The 20,739-nt window shown below is 39.9% G+C and overlaps 2 protein-coding genes across 3 annotated transcripts; both read left to right on the top strand.

Moving 5' to 3' along the window:
- Positions 1-560: 560 nt before the first annotated feature.
- Positions 561-13,406, top strand: LOC137877181 (solute carrier organic anion transporter family member 1C1-like). 2 transcript variants are annotated; one of them, XM_068716912.1, is made up of 16 exons: positions 561-2,797; positions 3,033-3,117; positions 4,362-4,527; positions 5,589-5,730; positions 5,907-6,039; positions 6,117-6,241; positions 7,930-8,076; positions 8,583-8,681; positions 9,223-9,456; positions 9,609-9,773; positions 10,467-10,662; positions 10,798-10,963; positions 11,420-11,604; positions 11,894-11,958; positions 12,109-12,226; positions 12,354-13,406. In XM_068716912.1, exons 3-16 carry the CDS (start codon positions 4,426-4,428, stop codon positions 12,910-12,912), a joined length of 2,436 nt encoding a protein of 811 aa, XP_068573013.1. In that variant the 5' UTR covers positions 561-2,797; positions 3,033-3,117; positions 4,362-4,425; the 3' UTR covers positions 12,913-13,406. The 2 variants fall into 2 exon arrangements, with proteins under 2 accessions (XP_068573013.1, XP_068573014.1); XM_068716913.1 differs by having other exon boundaries at positions 4,384-4,527.
- Positions 13,407-17,339: 3,933 nt separating this feature from the next.
- On the top strand, positions 17,340-20,055 carry LOC137877130 (calcitonin gene-related peptide 2). Its single transcript, XM_068716834.1, has 4 exons — positions 17,340-17,389; positions 18,838-18,933; positions 19,366-19,506; positions 19,600-20,055. The coding sequence occupies exons 2-4, from the start codon at positions 18,854-18,856 to the stop codon at positions 19,772-19,774; spliced, it is 396 nt and encodes a 131-aa protein (XP_068572935.1). The 5' UTR covers positions 17,340-17,389; positions 18,838-18,853; the 3' UTR covers positions 19,775-20,055.
- Positions 20,056-20,739: the final 684 nt, after the last annotated feature.

A 20,739-nucleotide genomic window follows, 5' to 3' on the forward strand; every position in this document is an offset into this window, starting at 1 on the left:
TTCATCTAGCTGTATACGTATTTTCCGTGGAACTGTTGCTTTGAATGACAAAATCATAGCAGAGAAACTACTAGTAGAGGGGCACAGCGACATTTGACATGCTTGGATATCTCCCTGACTTTACACACACTTCTTGCTACATCACATCACCTACAGGTCATGAACGCTCATATAATCATCTGACTCACTAATGTTTATTGTCTGAGAAAGTTCACTATAGTTTGGACAGTGGACTAAAAGTAAGTGTAACTCAAACTTGATTGTACTTTGTTTTAGACTGTTATACATTGTAGTTGTCAATGAAAATCTATCATCAGCCTTACGGAGATATGTTTTTATAGCCCATATATGTTGTTTTATCATAATTCCTGCATTATATTTTTTAACCCTGAGTCCTAATTAATGTTCTTTTTTAACATGCTCTGCTAAGGCTGAAAGACTCTGTGTCATGTATTCAACAAAAGTCTCTCCAGGTCAACTTTTTTTTGCCCCTCTATTTACACAGTTACCTGTCTTTTGAGTATCTTCCAGCATGTTGTTTTGGCTTTCTGGCCAGCAGCTTTACCTTCTTGGTTCAGTCTCACTGCTCTTGTAGCGTAGTTTTGGCCACAGGCAGCTCTTATCGGTGTAAAGGCCTCAAAAACCCGCAGTACGCCGTGTACCAAAACACAAACAAATATTTAGCCAGGCTGTAGCGTGGCTAAACCCTAAGGAAAAGTAGCGAACAAAAAAAGAAACCCCATGCCTTAATATGTCATCCCCAAAAGAAACAATGGGAGAAAATATAATATCTATAAATAAGAGCATGAGCTGAGTAAAAGGTACCAAAACCACAAGGGTCATCATTAATCTTATAAATTGCCAGAAGTCTCCAGTAGAGCCCCTGGAAACTTGACAGACTCAGGGTTATCTACAATTTCTCTTAAAAAACAAAAAACAAATCTCTCTTTTTGCAGTCCTCCAAAAGTGAAAAAGTAAATGATGACACCACAGGGACAGGATATGGACAGACATGCGCTGCAGAGCCCGACTGTTCCCTCACAACCTTACTGTGCACTTTCCACCCGTATGATTTCTTCAAGCCTTTCGAATCAGGGACTTCCTTTTAAAGCACATGTGCATTGACATGTCAGTCTAAATTGTTGTAGGTTGAAGGTTGTTATTACGTAAGCTGGTCTATCAAACTTTGACTGCTCTGTGTTTACTTTGTCGCTCACCAAATATGTTCTACCTATTTTAGGAGATGAAAGTTTTTTTCTACAGCTAAACATGTGTTGTTTTTGTTTGAGCCTTCACCAGGTTATATGATATATTGTAACTGTTATGGACAGTGATTACAATATTGTATGATCATTATACCTTTATAAGTATATCAATACTCCAAAAATGCTTTATTAGATTTAAAAAGTTGCCAACTTTTCTATTTTAGCTTTAAATGTAAATTATAGAATCTCTTCTTGATTCAAAACCCTTAATCTTATTCATCCACTGCATCTTGTTTTTCCTTAATGTTTTGCAGCTCATGAACCTGTGTGCAGTGTCTGGTTTCACCAGCAGGCTGCGCTCTTTACAACAAAATACATTTACATTACAGTACAGTCATTCAGCAGACGCTTTTATCCAAAGCGACTTACAATTCAGTTCTATCTACACACCGTAGACGCAGGGGTTAAGTGTCTTGCTCAAGGACACATTGACATGAGACTAGTGGAGCAGGAGCTGGGAATCAAACCACCAACCCTCTGATTGAAAGGCAGCCCTGCTCTCCACTTAGCCACTGTCACCCCATGATGACTCCAAAATATCCTCCTGCACGATCCTGCAACGCCACTGAGGGTGTCCCACTGCTTCTATTAGTACCAAACAAAAGCCAGACAGACTGGAAATGTGTAATGCAGAATTAAAGAAATAATGTTAGAAGGTATTGAGTACGAATTTGTATCAGGTATAATGATCTAAGGCGCCCTGATGCAGTAACAAACTGCATTCCTGTCTGAATGCACCTGAAACTAGATACAGTGAAAAAAAGAGACATTTAATACATGTTCTCTTCTAGAGAAGTATAATTTTTCAGAAAGGGAAAGAGGCAAACACATTTCTTCGCTGTTGCTGAGCTGGAATGTAAAGGCTCTTAATCTTAATCTTTGGAATTTGTGAGGGGCCAAAGCTGATTGAGTGACCTGCTGCCTGGCAGCCTGAACCCCCCACCAGTCAGTGGACTAATACAGCATCTCTCAACCATGTTAACACCGAGGCACACTCTTTATACTGGGACACACTGTTGCATAATATTAGGTCTTTATCAAAGTAATCCAGAAATTCTAAAGAAAGAGTTTAGTGTAGTTTTAGGTGGACGTGTCCTGATGTTATATGTATTATTCGTAAGTGTTATCAGTAGATATATGAAAGGCAATTACTTGAAAATATGTCACCTGCATCTTATAAACCTCTTTTTAAATTCCTGTTTGAAGCAACAAGCGTCTGATACCATGTGAGGAAAAAAATAATGTGTGGATTTACTAATCTGTCTCCCCTCAACCTCCCCCCTGTCCTCTTGCTGCTGTCCCCCTCCTGGACTGGCTGGCATGTGTGTGGAATGAAAATGTGCGAGGCCTTTTGTCCTCCCAGTTCCAAGTAACTGCACTGCCCTCACACAGGAGAATAGGAGCTTGGGGAGAGCAGGTTTTCCTCTTCTCAGTAGGAGGAGAGACACATGGCTGTTTAAAGAGGAGCAGAAGAAGAAGAAGAAGAAGAAGAGAGAGGAGACCCCTGTCCCCCCGACCTGGAGATGCATTAGGTATTTCATTACATTTTCTCAGTAGTCTCCTTGAAGAAGTAATTTTGCCTTCCTTTTCTCTAAATATAGCAACGTTTTAATTCCTCTGACAAAACCAGGCTTGCTTGCCGAGAGTGAATCAAACCTTATAGTCGGGCTGTTCTTTGGGAGGAAGTATTAAACAGGCTAAACCTGGGGGGGGGGCAACTTGTCCAGAGGACAAATGAGTTGTCACCAGAAACCATTTTCCTCGCAGATATGGATTCAACCTGCAGCTCCTGACGTTAACTGAGCTGAGAGGACTGTGAGGAGAAGAAGCCTTGTCAGTGGAGTTTATACTGGTCAGTACAGTTGCTCTGTTTTCGCTCACTTTACAAATTCAGACATGTGAGGCTGCAGTGTCAGGATTGGCTTTGCACCACGACTTCGCACTTCAGTACCATAATACTCCTAAAAAGTTGATCCTGATTGATAAAATGTACCTTTTCGAAACATTGCAATGGTAGCCAGACATGTTTTATGCTCAAAGCAAATCACTGAGACTCTTAGGGCCTCCAAACCATTCAATATGGTATGCTTTAATACATTAATATGCAGTAGATTATTGATGTATGAAAATATTGGTTAACTATGATTGACTATGTAAAGATAATCATTACTGTAAGTAAACAATTGCCAATGTTTTGTAAAAATCCATTATATTTTATGAAAATTAACTTTTGTTTGATGCCATTTAATGTGACATGTACTATTAATGCATCTAAATATACAAAATGCAGTTATATGACATGACTCATTTGACATTTTGGGAAATATTCTAATTTGCTTTCAAGAGTGATGCTGCGTTTGATTCACCTCACAATTGGGAGGCGGGGCTAGGAAAGACGTCACACCCAAGTTGACTGCGTTCCAGCAGAGCAAGTCGGAAGACTTAGAGGGGTTTGCTCCTGCCAGTTTAGCCATTGTGTGTTGATCTATGATCAACTGAATGAAACACAAATGACACAAAAGCTAATAAACAGCATATCACTACCGCTTCTTTTTACTGTTGATGTGCGGAGCAGCCATCTTAGATTTTGAGGTCAGGGTTGGTGGAGTGTGTCCGACTTTCAGAGTCGGAAATCCGACTTCAGGCCACGCTTAAGCTGAAACTGGGAACTCAAAAATTCTGCCTTCCCAGTTCAGATGGAACGCAGTATTAAATTCAGGATTAATACCCTCTTGTATTAATAAATGAACATGCAAATGAAAACTAGCAGCTAGTTATCATAACTGAGCATAAAGGCTAGAAAAAAAAGGTGAGCTGCTTACCTTTGGACAGAACAAGGCTTGCTATTTCCCCCTGTTTCCAGTCTTTATGCTAAGCTAGGCTAACAGGCTCCATAGCTCCAGCTACATTTCAGAAAGAAATGGTTAATTTCCCAAGATGTTGAACTATTCCTTTAATTAGTTATGTCATTCACTTCACATACTGGAGGTAATATAAGCTGTTACAAATTGTATGAATTATATGAACAAAGTACATTCAGTCCAAACATGTCCTTTTCTTTAGCCTGACCTTCCTTCTGTTATTGTCTATCCACAGTGTACGTCTGCTTTTCTTGCAGTGGACTGAGGGCAGGTAGATTAATCGGTCTGTTGAGTGTGGGATGGAGGAAGCAGCAGAGGACGGGGACAAGATGACCAGCCAGCAGGCTCTGTGTGACCCCGACCGGGAGACCAGAAAACGCCCTGGCATCTCCACTCTCAAAGTACTAAATCTGTAATCACACTCCTCGTCTGGTTACTTTGAACTCTGTTCTTCCTTGTGGGCGGAAGTTCATGTTGTTGATGCAGTAGATTAAGAAATTCAGTTAAAAAGTCTAAAAGGCAGCCGGTGTTAGCACTGCCCCTTCACAGCAAGGGGTCAAACTTCAATAAGAGTGCATAGATAATGGATGGATGGATAAATGCTTAAATTGTGAGACGCACATCAGCAGTACATCAGTTCTTGGTCAATTGAACATCAGCTTTCCCCCAAAGTAGGTAGAATCAAATCAAGAGCTGCTTATATGTTGTTTTCAAAAATTTGGGCTTTGGCATTTCTACTCTACATCAGCATATCAACTATTGTCTAACACTTCAGTATCAGTCCAGAGCTCAGCCTTGCTTGATTGCAGCACAACATCAGCATGTGCAAAGGTAATGGAACAATTTTCCCAAAACACATCTATTCTACAATCGTGTCCAAGACTTTTCCCAATTTTTTTTGTCGTGGTTCCTTAGCTCTGTCTGTAGATATTGGGTTGAAAAGCAAAAGTTTAGATTCATCACCAAATAAACCCTTACAATAAAATAAAATATACAGAAAACACAGTGTTTTTTGAGCTTTAATTAAGATTTTCAAGAGAATTTAGAGCATGAAAAAAACAGCCTAATACATGAAATACCAGCAGAACATGTAGGAGAGTTGCAGTTATGACAGATGGGAATTAATTCAGAAATAAAGGGACTCCAGGGTGCCCACACACAGAGAGTTCAAACCAAAGGCTGTGGAGGCTGCAATGGAGGAGGCAGAAACAGTTGGGCTTTTTTAGTTTAAAGGTTATTGTAAAAGTGTCTATGGTCAGTATTTATAGAACAACGTAGGAAATGACAAGTTTAAACATGTTGCTGTTGTTGCCTGTAGTTGACAGTTTTCTTTTATTTAATCATAGTAGATAAAGCATGAAATGGTGGATGTTTATCAGATAATTACAGAAAACCTTTCAGTTAAACAGTTTTGGTTTCTGATGACTTATATTTTTATATATTTTCCCTTGTTGTTTTCTAGTTGTTTATTATGGCGCTGTCCTTCGCCTGCTTCTCAAAGGCTCTGACAGGAACCTACATGAAGAGCTCCATCACTCAGATTGAGAGACGATTCGACCTCTCCAGCACGCACGTTGGACTCATCGATGGCAGTTTTGAGATGGGTACCATCTATCTTACCATCTATCTATACCATCTATCTTTTGATCTGACTTTGATCTGTTGTGCATCTGATCAGGTCTTATTTCAACTTCTTCTGTTTGACTCTATAGCTGATGATTTTCCAAATGTCTAAATATGTTTTCCCTCTGCTCTCTTGTTTTCTTTTTCTTGGAGGTAGGCAACTTGTTGTTTCTTGCTGTGGTCAGCCATTTTGGGGCCAAGCTACATCGGCCCAGACTCATTGCTGTGGGCTGTTTCCTCATGGCTGTCGGGGCCTTTCTCACCGGCCTGACCCACTTCTTCATGGGACAGTAAATACCCAACAAGTGTTCAACTTTTAGAAGAGCTCCAAATGATGTGGTTCAATGTCTCACTGTGCTTTTCACAGCTACAAGTACAACACAATCATTCGGGTTTCCCAGAATGACAGTGTGAACATCGCCGCCTGTGTGGATCCACTGACAGCAGAAGTACCTGAAATTTGGATCGAGCCCTCCATGGAAGACAACAAAGGTAAGACTGTTGGCTATACTCAGGGGGCAAATGGGTTTACAGGTACCCTGAGGTGTGAGTGAACACTGTCCCATTTCATTGTCAGCCATGCTAGCAGCGTAGCTCTCTGGATTATTTTCTTGATATCTGTTGGTAGGTCCATGGGTGGCCAAACAGCGACCTGTTTTTAAATGGCCCGTGTTGATTTTTTTAAAATAAACTTTAATATGGCTTACGCATTTTTCTATTAAAGTGCACTTCTTTGTTGGAACACAAGATGTTGTTGCCATTACGAACAAATACTCAACCTACATTGATTACTAGTTAATGGAAACGTTTACGACAGTTGATTAGGTAAACATGGCAGAACCAAAAAGATGAAAGATAGCGATTGACTGCTGATACATTTTGAAAGAATTAGTGCTTTTTCACAGAAGTCAGTTTTTTGGTCCGTGGCTTCTTGCAAATTTCTGTATATGGCCCACAAGCACTACAGTTTGGCCACCCCTGGTCCGTACTGAAATATCTCAACGTCTGCTACGTAGATTAGCAGTAACACTTTTGTGTAGACATTCATGGTTCCCAGATGATGAATCCTACTGACTTTGTTTTTTTTTTTACCTCCATAAGGTTGACATTTGTAGTTTTGACTGAAATGTTGCTTGCATGGCTGAATATTCTTGTTACATCAATAAATACAAAGTCACATATCTGGGCTTGTATCTTGAACCGGAGAAGACATGTAGCCCAAGAAATACAAACGTAACTATAAAATGTACAATACTTGAACAAAAACTTGCACAAAATAAAGGAGATGCCTTCTCTATGGTCAGTGAACAAGAAGCCACACTCATAGCATACACAAAAAGACTGCCTTAACATGAAACCTGGTTCAAAAGTCCTGGCTTTCTTTCAACCATCCCTGGAATGCACTGATCCTGGTGTGACCTGCAAAGCCACTCACCTCCCGTGCTGTCTACATACTACACATAGCAGCTGAAGTTGTGCCGTGCCAATGATCAGTCTGTATGTGGACTGCAGAGCAAGGCAACAAGAGCTGAAAGCTGGAAAGAGAAAGAGAAAAGAGACAGAAAAAACATCTTATAGCATCACTGACAAGGCAGATATCTGTAATATTAATGCTAATAAATTCAGCTTGGTCACAAATCCGCTTATGTATTCGTCAGTCTTTCTATTGTGGAACCATAATTAATTATTCTTCACAATAACATGTCATACACCCACAAAATGCAGTGTTTTGATCCTGTTCAGCCACTCTGATGAGATGTTTTTTGAAAGAAACACAATGTGGTATGCAAGCTTCATGCCGCATCCTATTGCATTGATATTGAATCAGCACCACATTGTATTCATACAGACTTTATTTTCTCTTTCTCATTTACTTGTGAATGAGAGGGGGCTTTTGATACACATGCACCAAAGTCTTCTTTTAGAAACAAAATTATCAATAGAATCTGGGAACGGTGCTGACACACACACACACACACACACACACACACACACACAAACATGCATCCACATACATGTGGTGGTTTGAACATGATTATAAAATGTAAAAATATCATAATTATAATGTTTAACAATACATCAGAGGTAGTATAAAGCAGCGTCCACAAAAATCATTTGTTTATTAGACATTTGCAACAAAAACAATATCATGCTTTGCTATTGTGTGTGTCTTTATGGAGCCTGTGTGAGAGAGTCTGGTTCCAACATGTGGATCTATGTGTTCCTGGGGAACGCTCTGCGAGGGATCGGAGAGACCCCGGTCACACCTCTGGGCATTTCTTACATCGATGACTTTGCCAGAGCGGAAAATTCACCCTTCTATATAGGTAAGATGTGTTTGCTCATTTTAAAGGGTTAAAATGTCATGAATTGTGTTAACAGACCATAGACTCTCTCTAAGAAGCGGACGCAGTTACTGTGACATCACCCATTGGTTTGTGGACTATGTTTTTGAACCCTCCCATTCAATTAACTCATGTTTGCAATGTTTACTGAGGTGATAAATCAAGAGAGAAGTAGGGTCATTTTCCCATAGACTTCCATACAATCAAAGTTCTATTTGCAACCAGAGAAGTTGCCCCCTGATGGCCATAAGAAAGAATGCAGGTTTGACTTTGGCTTCACTTTCACACCCGGAGGTTGCCGCCTGGAACTGACTAATTTCTTAAAACTTACCCATAGAATGAAACTATTGTCTAGTTTATCCTGGTCTTCTTAACTCTTACCATATCTATTCCCAATGGAGTTCTCTTAAAATCCCTTTTTTCCACCTCCTATTTTCCAGACAACATCGAACAAAATGTCAATCTACTGATTTGTTTGTGATTTGCAGCCTGTCTCCAGACCATCACTCTCCTGGGCCCCATGTTTGGTTTCCTTCTGGGCTCTTATTGTGCCAAACTATATGTTGACATTGGATATGTTGATATCGGTAAGTGTAATGCATTTATTTTGCAAGACATATGTATCATGTTAGTCTTCACTCTGAAAGTGAGCACTAAAACTGAAACGCCCTCTAGACAGGCCGACATAGTTAAACCTATAAGCGCTTTTATGCTGAAATGTCATGTTTTTGACAGAAGAGACATTTTGACTCTGGCTTGAGCTTTGGTTCAGACTGATTCTGCGGCTCACGGTGCAAAGGTCTGTCACCCTACAATAACATTAGACTGGTCAGAACAAGTTAGTGAGGTCTCTTCTGAGTGTCCCTGTGAGGAATTGTCTCGACTCTCGCGCATAGAAAAAGTTAAATCAATAATTTATTTGTCAACCACAACTCAATCAGTCCGACTAAGTGTGCACTGTCGCTAAAAGCGTGTCCCATCCCTTTACAAAATAAAATCTGGTGTCCATTTTTGTCACATTACACAAAGGAAGTGACAGGTTGAAATTCCAAATAAATGTGAAAAAATTAAATCAAGCTTCCTGCACCTAGTGTGCACTCACCCGAATGCTCTTTTTCCGGCATCAAGAAAGTGTGACCATCACTCCTAAAGATGCCCGCTGGGTGGGCGCCTGGTGGATGGGCTTCATGGTGTCCTCCGTCCTCCTCCTCATCTCCAGCATTCCCTTCTGGTTCCTGCCCCGCTCGCTGCCAAAGCAGGAGGGAGAAAAGGGAAAGGCAACTCCCGCCCATGGCACCCTAGATGGGACAGAGGACGTTCCTAACAACAATCACAACCTCAAGCTGACTGACATCGCTAAAGGTTGAGACGATCCTCTTCCTCCTCCCATAACAGAACATTGATGACACTGCATTGCATTTCTAGTTAAATTTACATATTTTAATAAATTACAGCATGTGTGCAGGTTCATGGGCATTGCTGGTAGCGTATTTTTACTGGAAGTTCTTCCACAGGGTTTCTTCCCTCCCTGAAGCGTCTGTTGGGAACTCCTGCCTACTTCCTGCTCCTTTGTGGGAGCATTCTGAAGTTCAACTCTTTCATCGGCCTGTTCACCTTTAAAGCCAAATACATGGAACAACAGTTTGGACAGTCTGCATCCAGAGCAAACTTCCTCATAGGTAAAAAAATAAATGTGATTTATGGGATAATGGTAAATACTAAAAGGTAGTATGACAGTAGCAAAAGTGGACAAGGAATTAAGCAAACAGACATTTTCTTGGTTATGAATTCAAGCTTTCGATTTGGATGTTTCCTTGGATTTGGATTTTTTTAGTGTCTTTTTTGATGAGAGTTAACATGACATCAAATGTCATCATGTCTCTACGCTAAATGTGGAGCTTGAGCCAGGAACCAGTCAGCATAAAGACTGGAAACAGAGGCAGCTGCTTGTCTTTTTTACATTCAAATTTTTTCTCAAACAAGATATAGCCTGTTGTGTTAATCAGTGAGCTTCAGGGGTGCTGTTAGGCATTTTTATTTTCCTTTGGACAGAGCCAGGATTGCGGCTTCAAGTCTTTATGCTAATCAAAGCTAACTGTCTCCATGTTGTAGCTTCTTATTAATCGTATAGACATGAGGGTTGTAACATTTAGCAAGCTATCATCAAGAAAGCAAATAAGTGTATCTAATATTCTTTCTCAAAACATTCATGAGAGAAATGAAGTATGACAGTTCATTCAAACTGCAGCTTTCTGCACTCTCAAAGATTCAAATCTCATTGTGAAACGAAATATCATAGGGTTTCTGATAGTGAGAGACTTCCCATAAAAGGAGCCTCCCAGTGTCCAGAGCCCCTGGTGTTTTTCCTCTAGGTGTGTTGAACCTGCCAGCCGTGGCTGTGGGGATCTTCCTGGGAGGGCTGCTGATGAAGAGGTATAAACTGAGCTTGGTGTCAGGAGCTCAGCTCTCTTTTGCCACATCCTTCATGGCATACCTCCTTCTGCTGCTGCAGTTTGGAACCAAGTGTGATAACATTCCCATGGCTGGGCTCACCATCTCATACAACGGGTCAGTGCTGAGGCTATTATGAAGATGACCGCAGCTTTAGCAAATCTAAATAACGTATAAGATAAACTCTTTTTAGAGCCTTAAAATACAACAACCTGCAGCTTATATAAAATATAAACCCTCTGTGCCCTGCAGGACGCAGAGTATATCATCCGACAGAGATATGCTCTTCTCAGAGTGTAACAGAGACTGCTCGTGTTCAGCAGAGGAGTGGGACCCTGTGTGCTCAGACAGCGGCATCACCTACATCTCTCCATGTATGGCTGGCTGCCTCAACTCCAGTGGATACGGCAAGAACACAGTAGGACCGCACACATGGATGCTCAAACATACCGTGTTGACAGATATAGGAACTCTTTAGGAATTCCTTTTAAGAATTTCCAAATTATCACAAGAGGTTAGATTAGACATGTTTATCAGATATACTATGTAACCATCAAACCCTCATTCCAAAGGAACAAACAAAACATAGAATTAGAAATTTTAATTAAATATAACAATATATACATTTACTCTTATACAAATCCTTAAATACATACAGTTACAATCTATCGCTAGAGTTTACCTAAAATAATAAGGTCCTCTTCATTCACTATATTTTTTATTTACCACAGATCTTTTTTTTTTTCACCTGTTTATCTAAAAAGTCATTAAACTGCTACTTTATTCCCAAGTTCTCCAAATTCTAAATATATGGCGCTTCACTTAATTTCCAGTCAGTCCTCCTGCTACATTGCAGTTTCTCTCTCTTTGCCAGGTCTTCCACAACTGCAGCTGTTTGTCCGCCTCCTTCCCAGCAGGCAGCAGCACGTCCGTGAGGCTGGGCCAGTGTCCTCATGCCAAGGACTGCAGCCGCAGTTTCAGCTCCTACATGGCTGTATCTGTTCTCAGCTCCTTCATCAACTCTCTTGGAGCTACACCTGGCTACATGGTTATCATACGGTCTGTGCGCCCGAGAACGGACTAATGATAACTATATTTGTGCTATTTACCTTAACTCTAGCTAAGCTGCTTGCAGTAGCTTCATATTTAGCATACAGGGATGAAAGTGGTCTATCTTCTCATCTAACAAGATGTCAGGAGATGTCACTTTGACCACAATTACATTCTCTGGTTGATAATCGATCACAAGATGCATCAGCAAAACAATTTTTTAAAGACACTGCCTGTGGTAGTAACTTTCTACAAAAAAGACCTATACAAATAACCCAGTGTTGATTTGTAATTACAGATGCATCTCACCAGATCTCAAATCCCTTGCATTGGGTATCCAGGCCTTAGTAACTAGGACTCTTGGTAAGCTTCATTACTTTCAGTTTTAATAAAATTGTTGGGGGTTTTTTGATATGGATTTGTTTTGCTTAACCATCTTCCAATTGGCATAGTTTCTGATAGGTCCCAAACAGCAACACAGCAAATATTCGATATTTGATACTTTGTCTGTAGGTGGACTTCCTGCACCAGTGTATTTCGGAGCCCTGATTGATTCAACTTGCCTGAAGTGGTCAATCAAGAAGTGCGGGGGCAGGGGGGCATGTCGCATATATGACTCTAATATGTACAGGTACGCCTTGGATTGCAAATGTGTAAATAGAGATTTGTAAAAGTGTTTCTCCACCACTTTAGACACCATAGCAATAAGGATGTCTTCCCTTGATTGCCCTCCGTCCATCTTTTGTCTCTACTTTCAGGATCATCTTTCTGGGTCTGATCACTTGTCTCAGTGGTTCCTCGTATTTCTTCATCATTGCCGTCATTGTCCTCCTCAGACGACAGTTTCGTAAGCCAGAGCGAGAAACACAAACGCAGAATAGAAAAGCTTCAAAGGGAATTGACCTTCAAATCACATCAAAACCCACTGAGGACCATGCCGGCCCCCCTCAAGCTCCCAAACCGCGTCATGCTCCCAAAGTTTGGGTAAGGATCGCAACAGAACTGGAGGACGGAGGGGAGGTTCACAGAACAGAGCAGCTCCCCCAAGATGGCAGACTCAGCTCCTCAAATAACACCCAGGAGACGCAGCAGCTCAAATCCCTGACAGAGACCACGGTTGAGTTCACTCCTCCTCCAAGTGAGGAAGCAAAGATAGAGTTAGACGTGCTGAAGTCAGAGGAGGAGGTGAAAGAGGGAAAAGACGAGGTTTGCGAGGAGACGAATGCACAGGTGGAAAAAGAGGACGATCTCACAGATGATAAAGTGTTAGCGAAAGAAACAACACACAGCAAAGAAACTGGCGACAAACAAAACTAAGTTGTTCACTAATGTGCTCTCGAACAAGGCTTTCAAAGCTGTAGAAACATAGTGCAGTACTTGTTAAAAAAATGGAATAGCACTGGATGTGCACATCGACCAGCAGTACAAAATATTGACTTGTGTATGCACATGATGTACACAGCAGCCCTGCAAGGCCCAGGATGGAAAACATTATGACGTATACCTTTGGGCCTTTGTTGTTTTTTTTTATGTCAATGGATACATCCCTGAATGTGTCGTATTATTGTCACATGACATTTTGCAGATCTGATCTATGTGCAGTCTCAAGAACTTTATGTTAACACGATGTCATGCTGTGGACACAAATAATGTGAAAATGATCACAAGTGGCTTATGTGCTAAACGTGCAAATTGATTTTAAAACGTATGACACTGTTGATTAAACGAGCAGTGATTGATTTTTTTGGCCACTTGGGGGCAATGCAACAAGCTGTAAATAAAGTACTGACATATTTACCTTATAAAGTTAAGGGGCAGCATTAGTTTTCATTTGGAGTCGTGTTTTTGGCCACCTGATGAATGTTATGACTCTGGTTTGGCTCCCCAACAACTCCTGAGGGAAATATCTGCTAATTTAGTTGATAAATGCCCCGCTATGTTCACCTGCTAGTCACTCAACAGTTGGTGTATTCAAACTTTTTTTCCCCCCATAATGCCTGCTGCATATGGAAATGATGGCGATGAGAGCCCTGAGAGTGAATCAGAAAATGAAATTGCAGGCTGTTTAACCAAAACAATTAGTTCCAAGACGCTATAAAGCTCTAGATTAGAACATAGGTGAACTGCAGAGTTAGGTGCTAATTCAGCGTGTTGTAGCAGCTTTGAATTTGGGTAAGAGTTCGGATTTGTTTGTAAATCAGTTGCAGTCAAATTTTTGATTTGATTCTGTATATGCATCATGGGCCAGAAAGAGACACACACACACACACACACACACCACACACACATTCTCACACTCAATGGTTACATGTGTATGAGGTCTTCTCTCTTCGCTAAACATTTAGGCTGTTTTTCCACCAAGATCTCTGTGACCGTGAGTTGGAGTTTGTAGATACTGTACATGCACGTGAGTATCTGTCATTAACGTATCATCCAATAGTGGACACACACGTCCCCAGTCAACAATAATGAACATGAACTGTCTTTCTCAGAGGCCAAAGCACCATAACCTTTACTGTCACTGGCTACTTATCGATTAATCATTCCCCGGTGACTCCTGATCCCTCTCATGTCCATCGCTGGAGGAATACTAATAAAGCCATACCGAGCGTGTTTGTTGGAGCTTCCAAGCCTGAATCTCTGCACTGAAGGTAAAAATGGAAACAAAGGTGCTCCATAGAGGTGATAAGAATTGATGCAAAAAAATGTGTGATACTTTAAAGATCCCTCAGCTTTCTGTAAACTGAGGGTTAGTTGAGTTAATAGTGGCTTTCTTTCTGTGACGGGAGCAGGAAACTGAGCCGCCACCCGGATAACATTTTGTTCCTCAGAATACCAAAGTGATCCAAGGAACAAGAAAACAGAACGATACAAAAGACATGTTTCCCCAGACTGCTTACAAAAATAGACTTAAAATCCTACATAACACCCACTTTCTTCAATCTCTCCCTTTGTCTGCTTTTTCTGTCTTCTGTCTTTCCTTCCACCCCGTCCTTTCTTTGAAGATTGTGCACATTAACCTTTCTAAACACCTTGCTCATATCCACAAGAGAAGTTAAATATTTAATAGGTTATTTATATATTAAATCAAATTAGTATTATTATTTAATGCCAACATTTACCAATAACACAGGGTATTATTGCATTAACAAAAATCTGTTGTACAGTCCCATCATCTTGAAGTGGTTACATTTTTTGTTATATGTGCTGCGGAAATCAGCATAGAAATAATAAATATGAGTTGAGTAATTCAAGTTATAATTTAACCATAGCTTATACTGTACATGCGAACAATATAATCCATGCAAAAGTAGAGAAATCTGAAAAACATCCTGTCACTCTCACATCTCTGTGGCTGTAGTTACTGCAGGTTTTCTTGAAAAGCTTACAGGAAACACAAGGAGGTGTTCCATAGACCACAGTGGGTTTTGGGGGGTGTTAAATGTCCATTAGGACTGCACTATATCTCTCTCCATGGTGCGGTGAAAAGCCCCAGCACTTACCAGCAGCCTGCAGCCTGTGGTGGCATCTTCTCACTGAGGCTGTGGGATGAATGTCAGAAACATGATCACGGTAGTCCTTTTAAAATGTAATGTTCTTGCATTCTCTGATAATTGCATTTTTATGACTGCTCCTACAGTAGAAAAATGATCTAATCCAAACAAAGCCCTGTTTCAGTTTAAAGCATATCTGCTCCTACGTAGCAGACGACTAAAGATCTAATAGAAAGCGAGATTTGAAGGCTTTGTAAACCATTTTTGTCAATAGAGGGGTGGCTAAGCGTTGCTTAGGAGGAAAAGTTGACGTCCAATCACCAATCATGGTGCAACTTTACAAGAAGGAAAACTCGATGGAGCAAAGACAGAAGCTTGTGACCACAGCTGCCCTATGTGTGTGCAGTGACACGTCAAACTTGTTCACGTTCTTGTACCTTGCTGGGGGTCCCCACCATGTCTACTGTCTGTCAGGTTTTTCAAACCCTCTTCGCAAATGTGTGTCTAAAAAGCGACCAGCAACAAATGTAGTGCCTTATTCAGACCATCAGGGAAAGAAATATAAGAAATATATTCAAATATATTAACTTTCCCATGCATGCTGCTCAGAGTAATCGCATTGACTGGCTCTTCTGCCGATGGTGCAGGGTTCCATCTTCTCCTCTTGTGCCATACGCAGTCAGATAATATTAAACATGTTTGACTTTAAATGGAATGTCAAGACAAGAAAAAGACGCTCGGACTGAGTTTTATGACCACCTTACATCAAACGACTGAGGCCACACCTATTTAAAAAACTCATGATTTTATTAATTATAGATATATGCACTTATTGTAAGTCGCTTTGGATAAAAGCGTCTGCTAAATGACTGTAATGTAATGTAATGTAATATATTTATACATTGGAAATGTGTCTGTGACAGTGAAAAGTCAGCTGGTGTAAGGCAGACGTTAGTCATAAATATTTTTTTATATCAAATATTTCACCTGTAATTATTTGACCACATTGGGGCCAGCGCAGACAAGCTGTAAACACAAACACTGACAACACCTTTTAAGTTGATATGGCTAACTTGCTAGCAGACAGACCTATTTACACATCCGAAAGACACAGAGCAACATAATAATTAATTTGGAGTCGTGTTTCTGACAACCTGACAATTGTAAATCCAATATTCACTCTCTTTTAACTCTATTTGTGGTAATCGCCAACTCCTGAGGGAAATATCTGCTTTTTAAAAAGGCTAAATGTTCCACCAAGTTCACCAGATAGTTGCTACCCTAAGTCAGTTTTAAGAGCTTTTTCACCGAAAACGAAAAAGATGAGAGCGGTGAGTCAACCAAAAGAGTAAAGGTGAGAACCATTAAACCAAAACATTCAGCTACAAGATGCTAAAATCCTACATAGAGCTGAGGGAAACTTCAGGGTTGGGTGATAATTATCTGCAGGTGCGAGGAACACCATTCACATTACACATTATCATTTGATCCATTGTTGATATAAAACATTGAATAAGCATAAGCAGCTTTAAAGTTACAGAAAAATACTCAATAATTCAAACTAAGTTTGCAGGAAACTATTGCAAAAGCAGGTGATTGCTGACGTAATTGCTAACTAGTCAGATTTCCAGGTCACGTGCGTCAAGTGCTACTCACAGGTTTTAGCATCACTTCATTAATTAGTACTTCCTCAGTTGTTTGTGACGTGTCCCGTCAAAATAATGAGACGCCATTCATTATTAACGATAATTCATCTTCACATTCATAATTCATAGTCGATGGAGCCCATAGGGAGGCAGAGGCAGGGCCAGAGTTTGGTGACCTAAAACTTCATTACGTCTCAAGATTATTGGGAAGACAACTTTACTGTACCCTGGTGAGGGTTTATGGCGGGTCAGTCCCATCACGGAGGCTGATGGCGATGATGACGAGGGTGATGATGAGGATGGTGACGTACGAAGATGTGTGTGTGTCTGTGTGTGTGTGTGTGTCTGTGCTGTAAAAATTAACATTTTTCTGCGTGTGCAAAGGTTTAAGAGTGTACATTAACGTACAGCTGAGTGTGCGTATGGTGTATATAAGAATCCTGTTGGATCTTGACACCCCCATGCACCCCCCCCCATCCTCCCCATTCTGTGTAAATGAAAATGCAAGGCTATATTTGGACAGAGCTGATGTCACAAGTGGTTTGAGCGATGAGCCTATAACTGTTGGAGTCGGTTTGTGTGACAGTCTGACAAACCCTGGAGTGCTCCAGTGACAGACTGGGATCTGCTGGCTACTGGCTGACACAACAGAAAGTAAGTACTCTGACTTACTTACTGAAGGGGCTTAGTTTGCCTTTTAGACAGGACCTGTGGCTGAGTTTAATATATGTGTGTATATATATGAATGGGATGCAACAGGAAATGTAGTTTTCTTGTTGGTTTGAATAGGATATTTTGCTAAATCTCTTCTTTCTAATTTTTAAAAAATCCTTTCTGTCAAATAAACAGAGCGACTGTATATGTTTTATTCATAATTTAAATGATTTAGTGTTAAGAAACCAAATATGTCTTGTTATATTAAAGAGAGTTGTGCATAAAATGATTCAGGAAATAAATTGAATTTTCTATTTTACTGTAAGGATGTATCAAAAGTCATTACATATATATATATGTATATATATATATATATATATATATATATATATATATATATATATATATATATATATATATACGTATATATATATACGTATATATATATATATATATACATATACATATATACGTATATATACATATACGTATATATATATATACATATACATATACATATATATATATATATATATATATATATATATATATATATATATATATATATGTATATGTATATGTGTTTTACTCAGAAATATGATGTACAGAAGCTTTGAAAGCATTACAACTTGTCCACATACAATATATGTATATATATATATATATATATCAAATGAAAAAAATGATGTAGAGCTGAAACAATCAATTGACAGAAATAAAACGGCAACTACTTTGATAGTCATCATCATTTTTCAAGCAAAAATCCTAAATATTATCTGGTTCCAGCTTCTCAATTGTGCAGATTTGCAATTTGCTGTTCTTTTTCTTCTTTCTGCTGTTCTTTTTTTGGTCATACTACATTTAATATCTTAAGGTTTTGGACTGCAGGTCAGACAAAACAAGGATTTTTAAGACATCGCCGTGACTTTTGACAAATTGTGAAGTTTTAAAAAATATATATTTTCTGCTATTACATGGATAATATTAGTCAACTAATTAAATATAAAAAAATGTCCGGTTATATTGTAAGTTGCTAGATGCAAACCTATTTATTACACAGCAGGAAAAAAGAATATTCATAACATCAGTGTTAAACTGGTTAGTGCTTGATAGGTGCCGGTGTAATATTGTTACTGAAGCATTGAGCACAGCTTTAAATTGGACTGTATGTGAATTATGGATTGTATAGAATTATAAAAAAACAATAATTTTCTTGTTTTTGTCTCGATGGTGACTCTAATTCAGAATTTACATAGAAATGACACAATTTCAAGTATGTTAAATTCTGACCTTATGTGCTGATTATATAAACTGGTACATGCCTGTGCTGTTTTTTGGCCAGGTCTTTAAATAAAGGTTGATTACAACAAATATTACATGCAGATTTTGCATTCTGTATTGCCCTTTGTAACAATAAATCACACTGTGCTGTATCTTTGTTGATCCAGGTAATCGCCCTACACTATGTATCACCTGAGGGTGCCTGTGCTTCTCCTCACCCTGCTTGTGTTGCTGCGCTGCATCACTGCTGCCCCAAGCTACAGGTAAGTGTACACGCTACAAGCAGAGAACTGAGCTCGTTTTTGTGGCTGTGCAACGACTTGTAAAAAAAAATGTAGGGGTCTAATATTAGGGTCAGAGTTTAAACAGTGGCAAGCAATTCAGTTGCGCAGGTCTCACTTTACTGACATGTGGATCGAATCAGATCGGAGGTCAGCAGACAAGCAGCTGAATATAAGGGAAATTGTGAGACAAGTGGGACTGTAATGTGCTATTTGAGGAGCAGCAGGGCATTGATAACTCTGGAGGTAGAAGCCAATTGTGCTTTTGTGTGGGGGAAAGTGCTTCCTTGTGCAACTCATGTGGAGCTAAGTGCCCACTTTGTCTTCTTGCTCTCGGGACTAGTGGATGTTTTGAAGAGGCTATAATCAGCTATCAGTGTGAAACGATTTGGACCTTTTCCATTTATGACTCAGGTACTTCACTCCCAGCTCATCCAGCGAGCGAGAAAGTGGTCTCCCAGACAGTGACGACTGGTTAGCTCCCGGGTTAATCTCCAACCCTTTCTTCGGCCTCGTAGGTACACGACCGCAGAGGGGGCTCACAGCGATGAACAGGTAACGGCATTTACAGGAACCAGCAGCTGTATTAAATCCCCATTGCATAAAAAACATTCTCTTTCTGTACTTTCTCTTACCCCCCCCTCCCAGCCACCACATACAGAAAAGAAAATGCAACACTGCCACCTGTGTCACCCAAAGGCTAGCAGACTTCCTGGTCCGCTCCAGTAACACTATCGGTACCGTCTACGCACCCACCAACGTGGGATCTGACACCTACGGAAAGAGGGACCTACTGCAGCCTCCCAGCTTCCTGCCTCTCTAGTGCCGACGGAGGAACATCCCAGCGCTCTGATGATGTAACCACACATCTTATGTAACAGTGATTGTGAGAATGACGTGACTAACAGTGACATTGGTGGTGATGGTGATGATTACGAACAGAGTTTTCTTGTTTATTTGATAGTAAGACAGTGCCTTTAATTTAAAACATCAAATGTGTTCTTTCTTTTCTGACTTTGTGCATGTCGTGGCTCTGTTAATGCTGTTCCACACTGGCGTGATGTGAATATAACAAAACAATAAATAAAAGAAAACAGATGTAAAGCCATATGAAATAAATGTTGATTTTGATAATAAAATTGTGAAAAAAATATATATATATATTTTAATCTGTATGCTTTTTAAGCCACATTACATATTATGGCAAATGCATGCAGGAGCTATGAGCTGTTAGTAGCTCCTGACTTGCTTCATCATGTTTCTCTGTAAATAAGGCCGCAAGACATCCAATAGATCAGATTAGATTAGCGACATTAACAAGATGTTATAGAGTCATGTCCTGGGAGTTGACACAGGTAACCGAGGAGGAATGCCATGCTACCTATAAGTAAATTAAATGTTGACCTGTAGACCATGGCATGTCTGAGTCATTGCCTGGTAACATAGAGGCCTTAGAGAGTGTATCAAATACACTGGCATTTAGTGAATTTACTGAATCCATTTACTTTGGTACAAATTCAACCTCTGCTTTTATGCAATCTAATGTCATCTTTTAGCACAATATTTTTAAGGAATAGTTCAACAAATTTAGAAATGCACTTATTTGCTTCCTTGCCGAGAGTTAGAAGACTTCACTAACGTGACTGTACAGTAAATATGCAGCTGGTAGAGGTCAGTTAGCTCAGCCTGGGATAAGGACTAAATGTAGTGGGGAAACGGCTAAGTATTAAGTCTCGGGTCCGAGCCAAAAAATGGTCCAACAGATAACCCCCTTAAAGCGGAAATTTG

Source organism: Cebidichthys violaceus, unplaced genomic scaffold (assembly GCF_023349555.1).
Source record: "Cebidichthys violaceus isolate CVI_PGR_0920_01 unplaced genomic scaffold, fCebVio1.0.p SCAF_21, whole genome shotgun sequence".
Taxonomy (NCBI): Eukaryota; Metazoa; Chordata; class Actinopteri; order Perciformes; family Stichaeidae; genus Cebidichthys; species Cebidichthys violaceus.

Bases quoted from the DNA above. Each gene is read 5' to 3' on its own strand.
- LOC137877181 (XM_068716912.1), top strand. From the start codon at position 4,426: ATGGAGGAAGCAGCAGAGGACGGGGACAAGATGACCAGCCAGCAGGCT. The intron at 4,528-5,588 runs GTACTAAATCTG...GTTGTTTTCTAG, and splicing joins CTGGCATCTCCACTCTCAAA to TTGTTTATTATGGCGCTGTC. The intron at 11,959-12,108 runs GTAAGCTTCATT...CTTTGTCTGTAG, and splicing joins CTTAGTAACTAGGACTCTTG to GTGGACTTCCTGCACCAGTG.
- LOC137877130 (XM_068716834.1), top strand. From the start codon at position 18,854: ATGTATCACCTGAGGGTGCCTGTGCTTCTCCTCACCCTGCTTGTGTTG. The intron at 18,934-19,365 runs GTAAGTGTACAC...TTTATGACTCAG, and splicing joins ACTGCTGCCCCAAGCTACAG to GTACTTCACTCCCAGCTCAT. The intron at 19,507-19,599 runs GTAACGGCATTT...CCCCCCTCCCAG, and splicing joins GGGCTCACAGCGATGAACAG to CCACCACATACAGAAAAGAA.